Source organism: Stegastes partitus, unplaced genomic scaffold, assembly GCF_000690725.1.
Source record: "Stegastes partitus isolate 25-593 unplaced genomic scaffold, Stegastes_partitus-1.0.2 Scaffold116, whole genome shotgun sequence".
In the NCBI taxonomy this organism is placed as follows: Eukaryota; Metazoa; Chordata; class Actinopteri; family Pomacentridae; genus Stegastes; species Stegastes partitus.
Window position 1 is genome coordinate 521,675 of NW_007577847.1, and position 17,133 is coordinate 538,807.

Here is a 17,133-nt window from a genome sequence, read left to right on the forward strand (position 1 = left end):
ATCCACCTCTTTCCAGACACGGCCTTATTTTAGCAACACAAGCTGGTCCTTGGAGAACGCTGTCAGACCTCATACGCTGTGCCGTCTGCCCCTCCATGTGTGTGTGTGTGTGTTAGTGTGTGTGTGGTTCTGCAGTCGCATGTGTGTGCACATTTTGCGACGTTTCAGGACCGCAGTGTCATCAAGAAAACATTTCCACTTGAGGTTTGGGATTTCAAGTATTTTTCTTTCTTTCTTTCTTTCTTTCCGTCCCTCTTATTATTCGTCCCTCTGTCATGGAGCAGTCAAATCTACAGGTGAATTATTAATGAGAGGAGGAATTGTCGTTCTACTTCAGATCTCCCACTGCTTCTTACAAGAAAAGTCTCTGAAGGAAGGCAAGCATGAAATACCAAACATTCCTGGCCTTCACTGAAAATTCAGCAGCCATCAAGGAATTTGTGTCCTTTTCTGAGCTCGCGAGCCCCTCGCTGTATGTATATGCGCGCGTGGGACTCTTATTTCCATTTAAATATTCTCCTTTTTCTTTTCTCTTCGCTCGCTCCCACCAGCAAAAAAAAAAAGGGGGGAAAAAAAATAATAATAATCAGCCGTCGCCTTTCCATTCATCCTCCCTCTCTCCCCCTCGCCCCGCTCTGACTCCTCAGATCACCAGGTAAAGCAGCGTTCGGCTGCCTGTGCAATGGTGCAGTGAAAATGAGCAGGAAAGACGGAAGATTTTCAGAAGCATCACTGCGGGCCAAATGCCTTATTATGTCAGATTTACAAATTCCCCACACCCGAGTTGGAGGAAAAAGTGACCTACATAACTACAGACCAGAAAGAGAAAAAAAAAAAAAGACACCAATGGCCCAATTCTCCTCTCCTCCTCTCCCTCATTCTCTCTATCTCTGCTGCTCCCTCTGTAGCTGCTCTCTTTCTCTCTCATTTCGTCACCCCTCGTTTATCTCTATCCTTTTCCCCGACAGCGGCTTGGTGAGTTATCACCCCTCATTCAGATGAGAGGAATGGCGTGTATGACTGCCTTTTTTTTTTTTTTTTTTCTCGTTGTTTTGTTTTTGTTTTCATGCGTGTTTCTTTTGCATAAGTGCGCACTTTCCTATCCATGGGTGTACATCGTGTGTGTGTGTGTGTGTTGGTTGTATGGTTGCTAAAATGGTATGGTCGGCAGAGGGGGGGTGGTTAGGTGATCCAACCAACCTGCTACTAGGTAAACACCATCTGTTCACACAAAATCTCCCCTCTCCGACACCACGACTAGAATAGAGGGATCCAATTGCACCTCTCCTCACACACCTCTTCGATGCCAGGTTCACACCAAGGTGTGTAGGTAGGTGTGCGCTTGTGTGGTAGTGATGATAATAGATAATGACAGAATTGTTGTTTTGGTGTGTTTTTTTTTTTAGATTTTACAACCAGAAACACACAAACATATTTCTTTGTGACTTTGACGCAACCTTTCATCCCTGTGATCTCTGGTTCCTCTGCCTCCCCTCTCCCTTTATATATATATATATATCTGTATCTATATATATCTATATATCTATATATATACACGCTCTGTCAGTCTGTCCATCTGTCTTCTTTCTCCCTCTCTATCTATCTCTGCCTCAGCCTGCAGTAGAATTGAGTCAAATCAATCAATTCAGGTTTCTTGGGCAGACCAGTGGTGTGGCAAGAAATTGACCTTTCTTTTCACTGTGTGTGTGTGTGCGTGTGTGTGTGTGCGTGCGTGAGTGTGTGTTGGTACACAAAGCAGAGGGAAGCAGTTAGAGCTAAGTCACTACTTGCCTCGGAGCTGATTGTACCATCCGCTGTGGCAGCGCCCCCAGCTACCCACTAAGGATCATACACACTCTCTCTCTCTCACACACACACACACAGCTTTTCACCTTCAGCTATAGCAGATATGACAAGTACACGGACGGTGGACACAGCATTAGCGAGGCTTTATGCACCCCCCCTTTTTTTTTTTTTTTCTTTTAGCTTTTATGCTAAGCAGCATGCCATTGCAGGCTTTCCATTTTTACCCGACTGGGTATTGAGTGTATTGAGTGAGTGAGTTAGCCTGGGTTAAGTGGCTGTGCTTAAGGGCACAACAGCACTGCTGCGATCACTGACTGCTCCCGTACAGCTTTGGAACGAGCCCTGCAAAACAAGATAAAGGGCTCATGAAAACACACACACACACACACGCCCGAGCTGACGAGCGACACACACCGAAGCGAACGGACAGTGCGCGAGGAAGAGATGTTTGATTTTCTGTCATCCCTTTGTTTTTGCTAGATTGTCAATTTGTATTTATCTCATTTCCTCTCCTTTTCTCCCACACTCTCATTTATAGATTTCAAACACCTCACACACACACACACACACAGACTCGCCGACGTGCACACACACTCGGAGCGCCAGATGTGGGCTGACGCTCCCCATCTATCCAGAAGGTGGGGGTTTAATAGAGATTTATAATGATTATCAGGAGACTGAGGGAGAATATATTGTTGCTGCTTAAAAGTCTACTGATAGAGGGCACGGATGGATGAAGTGAGAGGATAAAAAAAAAAAAAGTGTAGTTCAGTAGAGACGAGATGTTGGAGAAAATACTGAAAGAGAGCTGTAAACGCATGTATCCTTAGTGTCCATGTGTGCTGCAGGCGAGGTCACACAAATAAAGCCCAAAAATCTGAAGGGCCAGAGCTGCTGGGGCTATAACCCGAAGGCACTGTATTGAAAAGAAATCCACCGCATGTGTTTGTGCACTCCTTTTATTTGCGCTGCTCGACGTGCGTGCTCCACAGCGATTACCCATTACGTGCTCGCGCTGCGTAGTCTTCCATAATATCATGATAATGCACTGTGATTCCTCCACTCCCGGACCCCGCGCGCTCTCAAGAGATTTCTCCGTGGAGGATTTCTTGGCCGACTTGAGCCTTCCACTCCTCCGCCGTAGTCTGTCTGTCCTCATCCCGCCGTTCTGCGCTAAAACTGCTCATAATTATTGTCTTAGCATCCTTCATGTATAATTTATCAGTCGTTTAAAAGCGGAGGTGCATGCAATTAAATCTAGAGGGAGCCTCTGTCTTTGCAAATCTCCCCTTCCTCTGTCCCTTTCATAATTCCTCCCTCCCCTCTCTCTCTCTCCTACACGAGCTCTCGGTCTCGTCCTTTTACTCTCTTGTGTTATCCTTTTGGCTCTGCGCTGTTGTTGTTGCATCCCGCTTCTCGCTGTCTCTTTTACTCAGTTTTCGAGTCCGTTCTGCCTTTCCCTCTTCTGCTCCCTCTCCTTAATATCTAAATATGTGATGGAAATTGGATAAATCATGCAGAGGTGTTCGCTCTCTCTGTATCCATTTTCTTTTCATCCTTCACTCTTTTGCTCCCTTATTCCCTCTCTCCCAAAGAGAAAGGAGAGGAGAGGCGCAGAGTAATTGGATTCCCCCTAATAGCGAGGGTAATGTTGACAGTACATAAATCCTGCCACTGAAATAGCGCCTCGTTTATCTTCTGATTTTGCCTCATTGTTTTTCGGCGCCTGTTTCCCACCCTCATCTTCCTCCCCCCTCCAACTCCTGTATATGCTTCCCCCCTCCATCCTTCCTTCCTCACCCCGCCCTCCCTTCATCTCCCCCAGGGTCTCATCAGGTAGCCTTGATTGTCTAGATGGGCCCCGTATGGGACAATGCGTCTCCACATAAATTGGTCGACACGGTTTGGTTGCTGCCAAGCAGATATTGGAAGGAACAAGGCGGGGAGGAACATAAACTCAAGACGCAGATAAAAGGGAACATGCACATTGCATCGGATATGTGGTGCAACATAAGGCTTACAGGAAACAATGAAGGATGCACTTGACTCTGCTCTATGCAAATAAAATCTGTTCCTTCTCTCACCCGACATATTTTGTCTCCGTGCCTTCATCTGGTTTCAAGGATGGTGATACTTCAGGGGGGAACCTTAAATCACATTCAGTGTCAAATCTGTAGGTTCCTGTGCCTGTGAAACAACCACTCGCTTAATAGCGTCGACAAATCAGCCTCACAATATTCATGCAAATTCAAAATTGGCAGTGTTGCGATTGAGTATCACACTCTCACCAGAGACAAATTTTAAAAAGGAATGGTCAGAGTCTGTGCAGCAGAGGGTGAGATATGCCGATTTTCACTTACTAATAAGGGTCAAGCCCTAAGAATGCTGGATCCTATTCCATAATTAACTTAAGCAGCTTAATTGCGTCTCTTCATTAGCCTCCTCCTCCTCCTCCTCCTGTCGGACTGGTAAACATCCACATCACATCTCTCAAACTCCACATATGTGTGGTAAGCTTTCTGTTGCAAATGTGTAGCCTCCAAGTCGAGATAACTCACTGATCCCATCACCGTAATCGTTTTTTTAGACGCTCCTGCAGTTGTTTTCATACACCGAGCAGTACCGGCCATTGGTGAAGAGAAGCTGGAGAAAGAAATGTACAATTACTCATCCGTACTCAAATCTGATAATTCAATTTAGTGTCTCCATTTTATAATGCTATAAATCTCATTACGTGACAGAGAGACGTATTGTTCTTTTTATTCCGCAGCAGCTGTACTTATTGTGTTATGTTTATATTCCTATTTTCCATAAAGAGTTTGTGTTTAGCTTAGAAAATAAATCAGTAGTTCCCGAGCATTCTGGTTCGTCGCCCTTACCGTGAAGTTTTTGGGCCACTTGTTTCAAAAGGCTCTCGGTTCACAGTGCCGACAAAGACTGTTTCCCCCTTTAAACTGGGGAAACTTGGATGATTTTAAATAAAGTTACCCCTCATATCATGAACCTTAGAAGAAATCGTTTCTGAGCACAAAATCCCCAAATCCCTATTCATGAGCTACAGAAGCTGAAATAGAAGCATCTACCCGTAAATTGGATGGTAGTTAAAAGCAAAAAGGAGTGGATGGGGAAGAAAAATTAAGACAGAGATAAAGAAGTTTGTGTCACTATTTCCTCCTCTCCTCTTCTGGAAATATCAAACAAGCTCATCAATAATTGACCAAGTGTCTCGCAGTTGATCAGCTATGAACGGCCCTTCATGGCAGTATTAGGAGTCCATCGCACACACACACACACACAAACTTCCCCCGCTTTCATCCCCTTTCATGATCCATCTCATTGACGCGGGAGTCCAGGTCAAGTCCGTTAATCAATCACCAGCGTGGCATTTGAATTGTTTGGTCGCTCTTTAGGCTTCCTGTGTATTTACTCCTCTGATCTCTTCTCCTGCAAACACAGAAACGCTGACAAGGTGAGGCATTAGAGAAGAAGCTCGCCGGACACACACATATACTATAGGTTGAATAGCGCTTTCAGTACATTCTGGACAGTCGCTTTCGCTGTTATCAACAATACGGAGAGTCAAGCGGCAGCATCAAGGTCAAGGCGGGCTCTTTCATCCTGCATCTGTTGCTCGCAGGTTCACTCTCGCCTTTCATATATGATATCCAGGAAGAACAGAGATGAGAGGCCGATATAAGCTTTCTATACTGGCTTCAGTGTAATTTTTTTTTTCCCCCTCCTCACAACTGGCCCTTCACACATCGACTATAGTCAGAGGAGAAACGTGGTATTATTTATTGCTTCCCTGGGTGGTCTGCAGCTGCTCTTAACACAGCGCACAGTCATTTAATTGGAGTGTCAATCTGGGGGAAGCCCACTTCCTCTTCTGTTTAACGCTCACACATAATAACGCACCGCAGCCCGCAGGCGCCGTTACCTTAACCACACATCATAATCATATAATAATCAGATTTTATCTGTCGCCGAGCCAAGGCTGGAGTTACATGCTAAAGATGTGTGATGATAAAAAACGCGCACACACACAAAAAATAAATAAAAAAAAGAGGGGAAGGGGGGAGCCATTTTGTCTGGCGGTGCTGTTGTCCCAACGCCACGGCTGCTGCTTCATCATCCACACACACACTCACACTGACATCTTTCTACAACCAATCAATAGGTCACATTTCTTATTACACTCTGCCACTCATCTAAACCAGTTCTGGCTACGGGCAACACAAACAAACTCACACACACCTACAGTAGCTCTAAAAGCAGACTCGTCTTTTTTAGGCTTCTTTTTTTTCTTTCGTTCATGAGTCACCACAACACTCTTCCATTCCTCCATCCCATCCTTTGATGGCTACAATCTCATCTCCTCCTCACCTCTACTTCGTCACCGCATTTCGAGCACAATCGCAGCCACGCTTTTGAGCCTATTTTTCCTGCCACTTTTCCGTTCACCCTTCTCGCGTCCTCTTGTCCAGCTCTGCCCTCCTTCTCCTCCTTCCGCTCTTTTCTTCGCGCCTCCTCCTCCTCCTCTTCCTTTCTTTCTTTTCTTTTTTTTTTCTTCTTCTTCTTGCTCCTCTCATTTTCCACTTTGCTGCTCTTCTCCTCATCAGTCAGTCAGCCTGCGGTCTGACAAAGATGCAGGGTCTGATGAAGGCTCCAGCCTGTCAGCACATATCTATTCACAAACATACACATGCACACACTTAACACACAGCGTGAGAGCGGGGAGAAAGAGCTGATGAAAAACGGCAAGAAGACAAACAAAGCATCGCGTTCGCTCATATTAGAGTTCCATTTCCATGCGTTTATTTCTTCTAAATGTGTTTTGCGGGCCTGTTGTCAAAAAGGAAAATTGCTGATTCACAGAGATGATTTTCTTGACATTATAATTGGGAGAATGTGAGAGGAGATAAACATTAAAGCCATTGTTTGTGTTCCAGGCTGCAGTGTATGTGATATGGTAGATGTTATCTCTTTCTTTTTTTTTGAAGCCACCATATAACAATTATTGCCAGCCGCCTCTGTAAACAAACTCTAAGGCTGAGAATATGCGCTCCATAAAAGCTATCACACTGTGTATTCAATTTTCACCTTGTTTGGATAAAATCAAAAATGTCATCTCTCTATTATTGCGCTTGACTGTGACCGTTTTCGCTGTCTTTTTTTTGCCGCCTTCCTCTATATTTGACCGGTGTGTTACACAAACTAGTGTTTAGTTCATATTTGTCAAGCTGGCATTTAGCTCCTCAAAAGTTATTGGTACAGGACTTAGCTGCTCGATGAGGCGGCTTTGCTCGCGAATTTCGCCTTCGCACACACACACACAGTGGTATCAAAGGAGATATAATTTTTTTTTAAGTTTTTTTTTTCTAAAAATGAGTTTGATTCTGTCTCCTCTCTTGTAGCGTAGAGTAAACAGACACAGCAGGCCTTTGGTTTGGCATACTGATGTCCTGTGGGAGTCGGTCTATGAGCAAAGATGAAAATATGCACAGTTTGATTCCGAGGAAAGATGTCCTCAACCCTGCCACTTTTTCCTCCAGCGCTGCGTTTCTTCAGGCGCTCTGTTTTCATCCCCTGTTCCCTTGTTAGCCTGTGTTCTCCGTCTCCTGGGTTTTTTCAGAGGAGCGAGTGGGTGATCGGTACGGGGGACCTGCGGTTTGCGCGGATGCACGCGTGGAAAATGCGTGCGCGCTTGAAGTGAGATAATGTGACGGGAAGCTAAAGGAATGGGGCTGCATCTGGTGGATTCGCAAGAACGGACAAGGGTTGTAAAAGCCAAATAATTAGTCGCCGCCGTCCTCCAACTGCAGTGGATCCCGTTCTTGGAGTGCAGAATTTTGGAGATTTATAGAAATGGGACGAAGGAAAAGAAGAACAGACAGTGCTGGCCCTATAGGAGTCAATCTGTTCTCCCACTTCATTGTTGGTTAGAAGAAAAAAAAAATCCCTCCAGAAAAGAGGGCTTGGCTTTAGACTCAGCCCTCTTCTCTCCTGCTACGGCTTTCTGTTGTGGATGTAACAGTTAATCCACTACCACAAGTGCCATCAAGCCCCTTCTGCTGCTTTCACTAACACTCTTCCATACATGCATACACGCCGTTGGCTCCGCTTCCCTTTTCTCTGGACTGTATACAGCCATCCAACAGCTAACCCCCTTGCCACTCCCTTCGCTTTTTCACATGTAGTCATATGCTCGAGTTTCCGAGTCAAACTGGCAGGAAAGGGGAATTTGTCATTGTGCGACGTACGGCGGATAGCATGTGTCAAACAGAAAACACGACAATTCACCCTGATTTTCTGTGGAGCGCTGCAGACAAACACATACAAAAAAACTCCACACATTTTCAGCCAGAAAGAAACTTTTAGAAAAGCATTTGTTAAATGGATCATCAGTAAATGAGGCGCTGCCTGTTAAATGAAGAATCGAATAATGTGCAGTTAACGATAAACAGAACCTCATCATCAGCCTGGTCTAATGATAGTCTAATTGAATTTTTTCATGGCAAAGAATTAGAACGATCATTTTGACAGTGTGAGCCACAGGCTATGATGCAGCTCTGAATTGTCGATAAAAATAGCGAGCCATTTGGATCTGTCATTTCCTGGGTGTTTTTTGTGTGTGTGTGTGTGTGCGTAAGCCTTAATATTTAGTGTTTGTTGTTTTAGGAGCCACTGTAACCCACACTGCTGCATCAGACCTACAGTATAGCACTTTCTATTTTCTGCTCCAGTAAAGAACTGATTAAATTGTAATACTCTCTAACAAATTTTAACCCAGACAGATTAAATTCTCACTGCCGAGAATGTATATAAAGCCCTTTAATGAATTGCATTTTCCCGTTCTCTTAGCGTTATCTTAGCCGTTGTGCGCTCCGGAGCCTGCTTACCGAGGGTGCCTCCAGATGTGACCCGACTCAAGGCTGCCTCTGTCTCAGAGCGAAACGTGCCAGATGGGGGGGGTTGCGGAGCAGCCAGATAGATGGAAGCCAGGGGCCTCCAGGCAAAGAGGAGCCCTGTGACATTGAGGGGCACAAGTGGCCGCAGAGCTGACAAGATGAGAAGTGATATGCCCTCACCATTCCTGTCAGTCACGCCACCTCATTAGAGACAGAGGGGGAAAAAAAAAAAAAAGGAAGCGAGAGAGTATTCAGAGGAAGATGGCAAGAGAGAGAGAGAGAGAGTGTCTATCTGCAGTATTTATGTTAGCAAGGAACCAATTTTTTAGTAGAATTACAATCATGGGAAGGCTCCACAGCTGTCAAGGAACCTAGTTCAAAGATTGTTAAATTAGCATACTGTATGTTTATCACACTGGCATAGCAATGAAGTGTTGCTGCTGCTGCAGAGGCTTGGATTGGGTGCACAGGCTGGCAGGAGAGGAGGAGGAGGGTGGAGGGTGGGGAAGATAACGTGAAGGCATGAAATATTAACCCCTGGCTAAACACCCAAGCTTAGCCGTCTGTGAAATCCCACTGTGGACAATGCTAATACATGCATTCACAAGGGAGATGATAGGGCCTTGTTGCACCGCCAGATGGGAAGTGTGCATTAAGAAGCTCTCTCATGTATTCATACACCCATAATAGGATCTATAAGACGAAAATCCCAACAGTCATTTCAGTAACGCAGACGGAACAATACTGCAGAATTCAGATGCACGTGCACGCACGGGCGCGCACGCACATACGCACACACACACTTTCCCTTTCCCTAACACACACACAGACACAACATCCTTTGCCTCTGAAGCTAAATAGTTGATTGATGGTCTAAGCTGTGAAGAAATGCTCTCCTTTATGTCTCTAAAGGTTTGTAATTGCTGCAGTGAAAGGATGCTCACTCGCCTGGAATATTGATCCTAATGGGATTACTATCCTGCACCACAGAGAGGGTGATGGAGAGAAAGAGATGGAGGGAGAATGGGAGAGAGAGATGAGGAGGGGTCGGGACAGAGAGGTGAGGAGCAGACAGACAGAAGGGGGGAGTTTGTCCTTGCCATTTTTCATTGATCTTTTTTTTCCTTTTCAACCACAATCATTCGGTAACAACTTCCGTACGGGAACGATAAAGCACCGCTCTGGAAACCAAAGATGGAGAAAACACTGGGAATAGAAATGTGGGAGGGTGGGGGAGCTCTCAAGGGAGAGATCATGGAGGGGCGATGCAGCCCTTCCTCGCTCCTCCGGGACAGTTGTTGTTGTGGATGTTTCTGCATCGGTATGGATCCCGCTTATGTCCCGGCAACTGCAAACAAAAGCGGGTTCAGGCAGAATGTGGAAGAGATAAGTTTTAAAGATTGTTTTCAAAGCGAGGAATTCGACTTATATAACCGTAGAGCCGGAGGTGTAATGCTGGCAGAAAGTGAAATGGAGAACAACCATATGCTCCCTGCGACCATATTGTAATTCCGGGAAAAGAACAGCTCACTGCCTCTTCTGATTATTTCCATCACTGTTCTGATTTCACCCCGCCCCGCTCATCTCTCAGAATTAATCAGCGTGGAGGGCCATCAGCCTGTCCGTCATTCTGTCCGTCCATCCGCCTGCCTGTTTGACTGCAGTAACCCCAGATGGGAGGCATGGCCATCAGTGTGTGGGGCCAGACTGTCCTCTGCAGCTAATTGAAACGTTACGATGAGGCAGGAATCTTATGTGTGCGGCTCAACTGATCACCCTCCTGTGTGTGTGTGGTGTGTGTGTGTGTGTGTGTCAGTCTGTTTCAGCCTGACCATAATGTTGGTCATCTGCCTGTGTTGTGACTAACTCCAGGCTCATTCCATGCTGCTGAGCTCGAGCACTTAGTGGCACTCGCACAAAAGTCACCTTTATGAATAATTATCAGAAAACCATTATGTCCGTTCAGTGGCTCTTGATGTTCCTCTGCGGGAGTGTGTCTTTTCATAGAGGAATGTGTGTACGTGTGACTCATTGTTTGGCTGGCTTTGAAAGTTTGTTGTTTTGTTTTTTTCACGCCCCCCTCCTAGCGATGGGGTTTCAGGGAGAAATGACTTTGGTTAGAGTTCGAAAAGGGAAGAAAGAGGTAAGGATTATCCAGATGAAGAAGATGTGGCGCTTGGGTGGAGGACCGGGGAGCAACGACAACAGGCAGACAAAACTATATCCGAGACAATTACAATCAGCTGCAAAACGACTACAAGAACAGAGAATATTGCCGAAACCCACCTGGTGAAAACTGTCTAACTGCACGCGCTCACACAGCCATCTCGCTGCCTGCCTGTGGGGTGATTGTAAAAATGAGTTTTCAATACCTTCAAAGGCTTGTAATGCAGCCAGCAATTTCATTTTGACAGACACACTTCTAAAGGTGCAGGGTTTTTTTTTGTTTTTTTTTTTTTCTCTTAAAGGCAACACAAAGGAAAACTCACAATATGTGTGTGTCCGTCAATGTGTGCGCATGTGGACTCAGTAGTGATCAGACACCCACGGTGCCGTCTCAGCCTTTAAGAACTGCAGGAGACTTGTAGAGGACAAAAAACAGCATGAAAGGAGAGAGAAAAAAGGAGGAAGGAGAGGAAGGGCAGCGTCAGGTTCACCCTCCAACTGCGTGTTTGCATTACTTTGTGAAACTACACTCTTTTTTTTTTTTGACAAGGAGGGTCTTTGTGGGATGATTATCAGAGCTCTGGCATAAATCCCGCTGCTTTAAAATTGCTCTTCAACATGATAAGGACGCCGGGTTGGAATTTGTATCGCTGCGTGTTTGGGACCTGGTTGTAAATAGATGCGTAATGTTGTTGGCATCAATCAAACTCAGCCGTCAGATGGACGGTTTATTAGCCGCGCGTCAACTCACACTTCTGCTTACAGAACATTTAAATCACCGCTGACATGGGCAGGTGTAACCCCGGGCTGTACAGATGCACGCAGATGTCGATAATGTACGCACGGGCTGACGCGTGCAGCTTCATTTGTGTTGTCACTGAAAAGTAAAGCGAGGATGCTTTTAAAAATAATGCCAGGAGTTGTTTTTTATTTGTTGGTTAACTTCATACAAATTGCAAAAACAAAAAAAATCAAATCAGTACTTTGCACGGCCGCCCCTTTGCCTTTAAAATAGAACCAATTCTACCCGCTACACTTGCACACAGTTTTTTTTCTTGGCATGTTGGTCGTTCCAAGCCTCTTGGAGAACTTGCCACAGTTATTGTGTGGAATTATTGTGTCTCATTGTCTTCTGTCTCTTCATGTAATCCCAGTCTGACGCCATGATGTTGAGATCAGGGCTCTCTTGGGGGGCCATGCCATCTGTTGTAGAACTCTTTGTTCTTCTTTTCGCTGAAGATAGTTTGTTACGGCTCCGGCTGATTGGGGTCGTTGTCATGCTGCTAAATGAATATCAGATGCTTCCCTGATTGTGCTGCGTGACTGATAAGAATCCATACGTCTATAAAGCGCCGGGAACTTTTTGGCACGGCGCTTGTACGTTCAACGGCAAAGACACGCCATCAGAGGCGTCACCCACTGGTGCTCCTGCAGGTGTTGGATCCTCACGGCGGCCTGTACGTCAGAGTGATGGCTCAGCGCTGATCGCGGATGACACTGGCAGCCACGGGGAGCACCAGGGGCCTGCGAGGGCCACGCAGCCTCATTTTGGCATGACATCACCAGCTACGACCTCGGAGACAGGGCAGCGCTGAGGGCGCCAAGTGCCTCGTTTGATTGAGCCGAGCAAAGAGTTTAGAAAGAAAGACATTATGATTTTTCCTCTGCGAACCGTTTATTGTATTTGCGCTGTTGTGGAAATCAACAGACTGTGTAGAGCAAACACACAGGGCAAGCATCTGTATTTGAGAAAAAAAAAAACACACCTCTGTCCTCAGGAAAAGAAAAAAAAAACACACACACCTACCACTGCAAAAGAAGCAACCCTATTGCATTATTCTCCCAACTGCTTTTGGCTACGAGATAACACCGAAAACATAATGCAATCCAAAATAAAGATATCCAGAACTCACAGGTATAGATGTGCCGCGTAAGCTGCTGAGAGAAGTTCACACATAGAGCTGCACCGCTCCATATTCTGAGAGAGAGAGGGGGGGGGAAAAAAAAAATGGGTCAAACGACTAAATGCATTGCGAAAGGAATCAGGTAATGAATCCGCAGGGAATTATCACCCAACTGTATAGTTTCTCTCACCTCTAAGGGGTGTTTTAGTGTCTCCGTTCACTGCTTCAAAGATAATGTTTCAGCTTTCAAAAAACATTGATTACAGCTGCTTCAAAGTTAGCGGTAATAACTGGAAACATGTTTGAAAGTGGCAAATTAGCAAAGACTGTGCAAGAAGAGACATTTATTGGAACACCTTGTGCAGTCAGGTAAGCAAAATGTCCCACTGAGAAAGCGTCTGACTTCACAGTGCCCCCGTGAGCAGCAGGTAATGTTTTTTTTGTTTTGCTTTTAACAACGGCCGCAACCTTTCCCTAACCTTGTGTGAACTTAACCACACTTTGGTAGATTAGATTTGTCATTTGGGTCATTTCTAGAAAAACAATCTATTTTGGCATTAAGGTGGAAACACTTGTTGTCATCCACTTACCAGCAGAACAGAAGGTTAAATTCTTAACACATCTCACATGAAGACTCGGGTAGTTTTCCTGTTGTTCACAATGTTTCTATAGCGGCCGCTCCTGAGTTGCTGTGAGCGGAGCGGAGAGAGGGGTGTAAATCCAAAGATTATTTGTGATTGATGATATCTGGGAGATGGAGTAGATTATTCCAGATTTATGGTGTCTGAGGAAGAATTCCATTTTTAACGTGGTGATTATGGCTGCAGGGCTCCGCAGGTTGTTCGCACGTGTGTTTATGCATGTGTGAGTGTGCACATTTTCCAGGACACAGTACCCTGAGACTGATGTGCCGTGCGTGTAATAAAGAAGCAGTATAATGAGATGCCTAACTTTCCCTCTTTGAATGATATTTTACATTAAAAATGTAAATTAAAAAGTCCCCCCTCACCACACCCCGACCCCCCTCTCCTCATCACCATGTCCAAAACAATTTTCTGCATGGCTCCCTTGCGGTAGTGGAGTAGAGTATATGTTTGTGTGTGTGTGTGTGTGTGTGTGTGCTATGCGTGTGCGCTTTGCGTGTGTGTGTGTGTGTTCGTGCGTGCGTCCGTCCTCGTCTGGACCCTAACTGATTGTGATTGCATTTCCATCGGATTTTCTCCCGGCAAGAAGGAGAACAGGGCCCAGACGGAGAAATGGGATCAGAGGGGGAAACTCATCTCCCCTTCCCAGACACAGTCCCTTCCAGAGTGTGTGGTCATGTCGACACACACACTCTCTCACACACACACACACACACTGAATGGTGTCCTCTATTACTTGGGGTATTAGCATTACTAATGAGGTGTGAGAGAGGGACAGAGATGGAGCAAGTGGAAAACGAAAAGGAGGTGGATCAGAGAAACAGAGCGAGGGAGAGAAAGAAGAGTAACTATCAATCTCATTGCGGGGAGAATCAATGAGAAAGGTAGAGTTGGAGAGGAAGGCACTGAGCAGAAATTTATTGGTGGAGAAGAGAGTGGTGAAAGAGAGGGAAGCGAGGGAAAGAGATGGAAGAGAGGAGGAATGCAAGTAAATGGTGTAGCAAGAAGAAGCTGGAAGAGAGGCATGTTCCCATTTAAAACCATCTGATCTTGCAGTGTTCACTGTGTGTGTGCGTCTTCCTCTCATGTACATACGTGTATTATCACACACATATGTGAGAAGCTGCTTATCATGTCTGGTAATCCAGGAGGATTTCACGATTCATTGAGAGGGATGAGAGGATATCCTTAGTCACTAACAATGGCTTTAAGAGCTGCTTTCACCCTTCCTACTATACCGAGCGTGTGTGTGTGTCGCTGCAGAGTCAGAACGCCACTTTAAAGAAGTTGCACCCATCGGACACCTGTTCTGATAACTCGACACTGACAAGCTTTTTGTTCCAAATGCTGACTTTAATTCCCTGCACAGTCTACAAGTAATGAAACATCCTACAGTATGTGTCTGTGTTTTACCCCAGATAGCATCTTTGCTCCACATAAAGCTATTGTTTTCCCCTCTAACCACCATTATCCCATTGCGTGGGGCGGGGGGATGCTTCACAGGTTCACTGCAAATTCCAGGAGAATCACTCCTTACCTATCTCCTCTCCTCTCTCCTTCCATTTTTTATTCCTTCCTTTATTTCATCCATTTTCTCCTCTCCATCTGGGGCTCCTCTAACTTTTTTTTTTTTTCTCTCCCTGCACCTCATTTGTGCAATCGCTCTCTTCCCTTTTTTTTTTTTTTTTATTTCCCCCCCTTCCTCTCCTTCCTGCACTCTTTCTTTTGTCTGTCATAGCTGGATACAGCACAGTCATTTGCCGCTCTAGTCTATAGCTAGAAGCCCTCTCGCAGAGATAGATGCCTGCCTATGAAAGACATTTGTTTCCTTTACTGTCACTGTGCAATAATCAGCCACTCTAACGTAATCAACATATTGCCCTTGCAGTAAATACAGCTGAGCAAGTGGGTCTGCGTGCGTTTGTGTGGGCATGGGAGCTTCTCTGTGGATGTGTGTGTGTGCAAACGGGAAAGGAGTGGGGGTCGTTTTTCTTTTTTTCTTTTTTTGTACTTTTGTGTTTGTGTGCATGTGTACCTGCAGTCGTGTGGATGTGACATGAATGTCTATGCATTTTTTTTTTAATTTGGCGGTGCATACAAATGCAGATTCTCATGCATGTGTATGCCATGTGACAGAGAGAGATGATTCTTGGTGAAAAACCAGTTTGTTAGCGAATTAGAGTTAATTAGCCAACTTTCAGTTCCCAATGCTGTAATTGGGCACATTTCTCTCTGTTTCCTCCAGCTGGCGTCTCTCATCCACTGCGGAGAAAAGGAGGGGAGAGAGAGAGGGGGGGAGTTAGGGAGAGAGGTGGGATGAGTCGGAGGAGTTGGTGAGGAGAGGGGGAGGGAGGTGCATTACATGTCTGCGGGGGTCTGTGGAGTGCGAGCGAACCTACCCCCTGGGGGTAAGAACCACTTGCACCGGGATCGAGACAGTAAGAAGTATTAACTGGGAGATAATGACGAAAGGAAGGCTGATGGGAATGAAAATGCGAAAGAACGTGTGAAATGAGGGGGGGTGGGGGGAGGAAGTGCAGAAGGAGGGGACGGGGGGGGTGACAGAAATATTGAAGGATGAGAGGGGAGGCGGTGAAATCATAAGCCATTACAAATCGAGGGAGAAGGATACACAGCGGAGCAGCGGTTTAGGAGGGCGAGCGTGTTCAAGTCCGGCTAGTCTCGAACTTTCTCACTTTTTCCAATTCTTCTTCCTCTCTCTCCTCTCGCTCTCTCTGCAGCGGCCTAATAAGCCCAGAAATGCCACGAAGATAGTCTGTAAAGAATACGACACTGCAGGGTCTGGTTGAGAAATAATGCAACGTATAAAGAAATGGCGAGGAGTGGCAGAAATGGGAGAGAGGCGAGGGAGTAGTGAAGTGAAGAAGGAGTGATGAAAGAGGGGAACAGGCCCTCTCTTGGTACTGCAGTGTGATGATCAGTAGAGTCTAATGAAGGTGCAGATGTCCCACAGGAGTCCTGCGCTCTCTTGACGACCACTGGGAATGGCAATTAATGCACGGTGTACTGAAGGAAGATACACACACACACACACACACACACACTGAGCTGTTGCAGACACACAATTTGCATAAAACGTACCACAGCCCCACTTTCCATAGTCTAAATTCAAACAGTGCAAACACTATCTGGTGCATTCAGCCATATTACACTTACAGATTATACAATGTAAATGGCTACCAGAGAGCAGTATTATGCCCCATTATTCCATACCAGCACCAGACAGAATAGCTTACTGCTCAAGTGATTGCCTCCATTGTGCATATAACCACCCAGAACTCTCAACAACATGGGCCTCATTCTTTCCTTGGATTCGCAGCACAAAGGAGCCCTGTGCCCTCTGCTGTGTTGCTCTATATGTCTTATAGTATAAGCGCTATGTGTGTGCCTATCAGTGCGACTGAGTCCCGTCACACTGGCCCTCTGCTCATTATCTTATTGGTATTGTATTCCACACGGTGTATTGACGAGAGTGGAGATATGAGAAAGATTCGGAGTGGGAAACGAGCCTCAGGTGGACGGGTCCCTGCACTGCGGATTAGCGGTGTTGCGTGTGCATACTGTGGAACAACTACTTTTAGAGCAGGTCACTGAGGGACCTCACAGTTATGTAAAGATGAAAGGATAAACTGCTGAGAAAGGAGAGTGGAGAGAAATGGACAAAGTAAGAGATAAAAAAAAAAA

General features: G+C 45.7%; 1 protein-coding gene across 1 annotated transcript in view; it reads left to right on the top strand.

Annotated features, from left to right (window-relative positions):
- tenm2a (teneurin transmembrane protein 2a) overlaps positions 1-17,133 on the top strand; it is a 168,027-nt gene that overhangs the window by 68,153 nt on the left and 82,741 nt on the right. Inside the window, exon 7 of the mRNA XM_008278130.1 lies at positions 4,245-4,265. Coding sequence (XP_008276352.1) covers positions 4,245-4,265 — 21 coding nt within the window. The remainder of the gene's footprint in view (positions 1-4,244; positions 4,266-17,133) is intronic.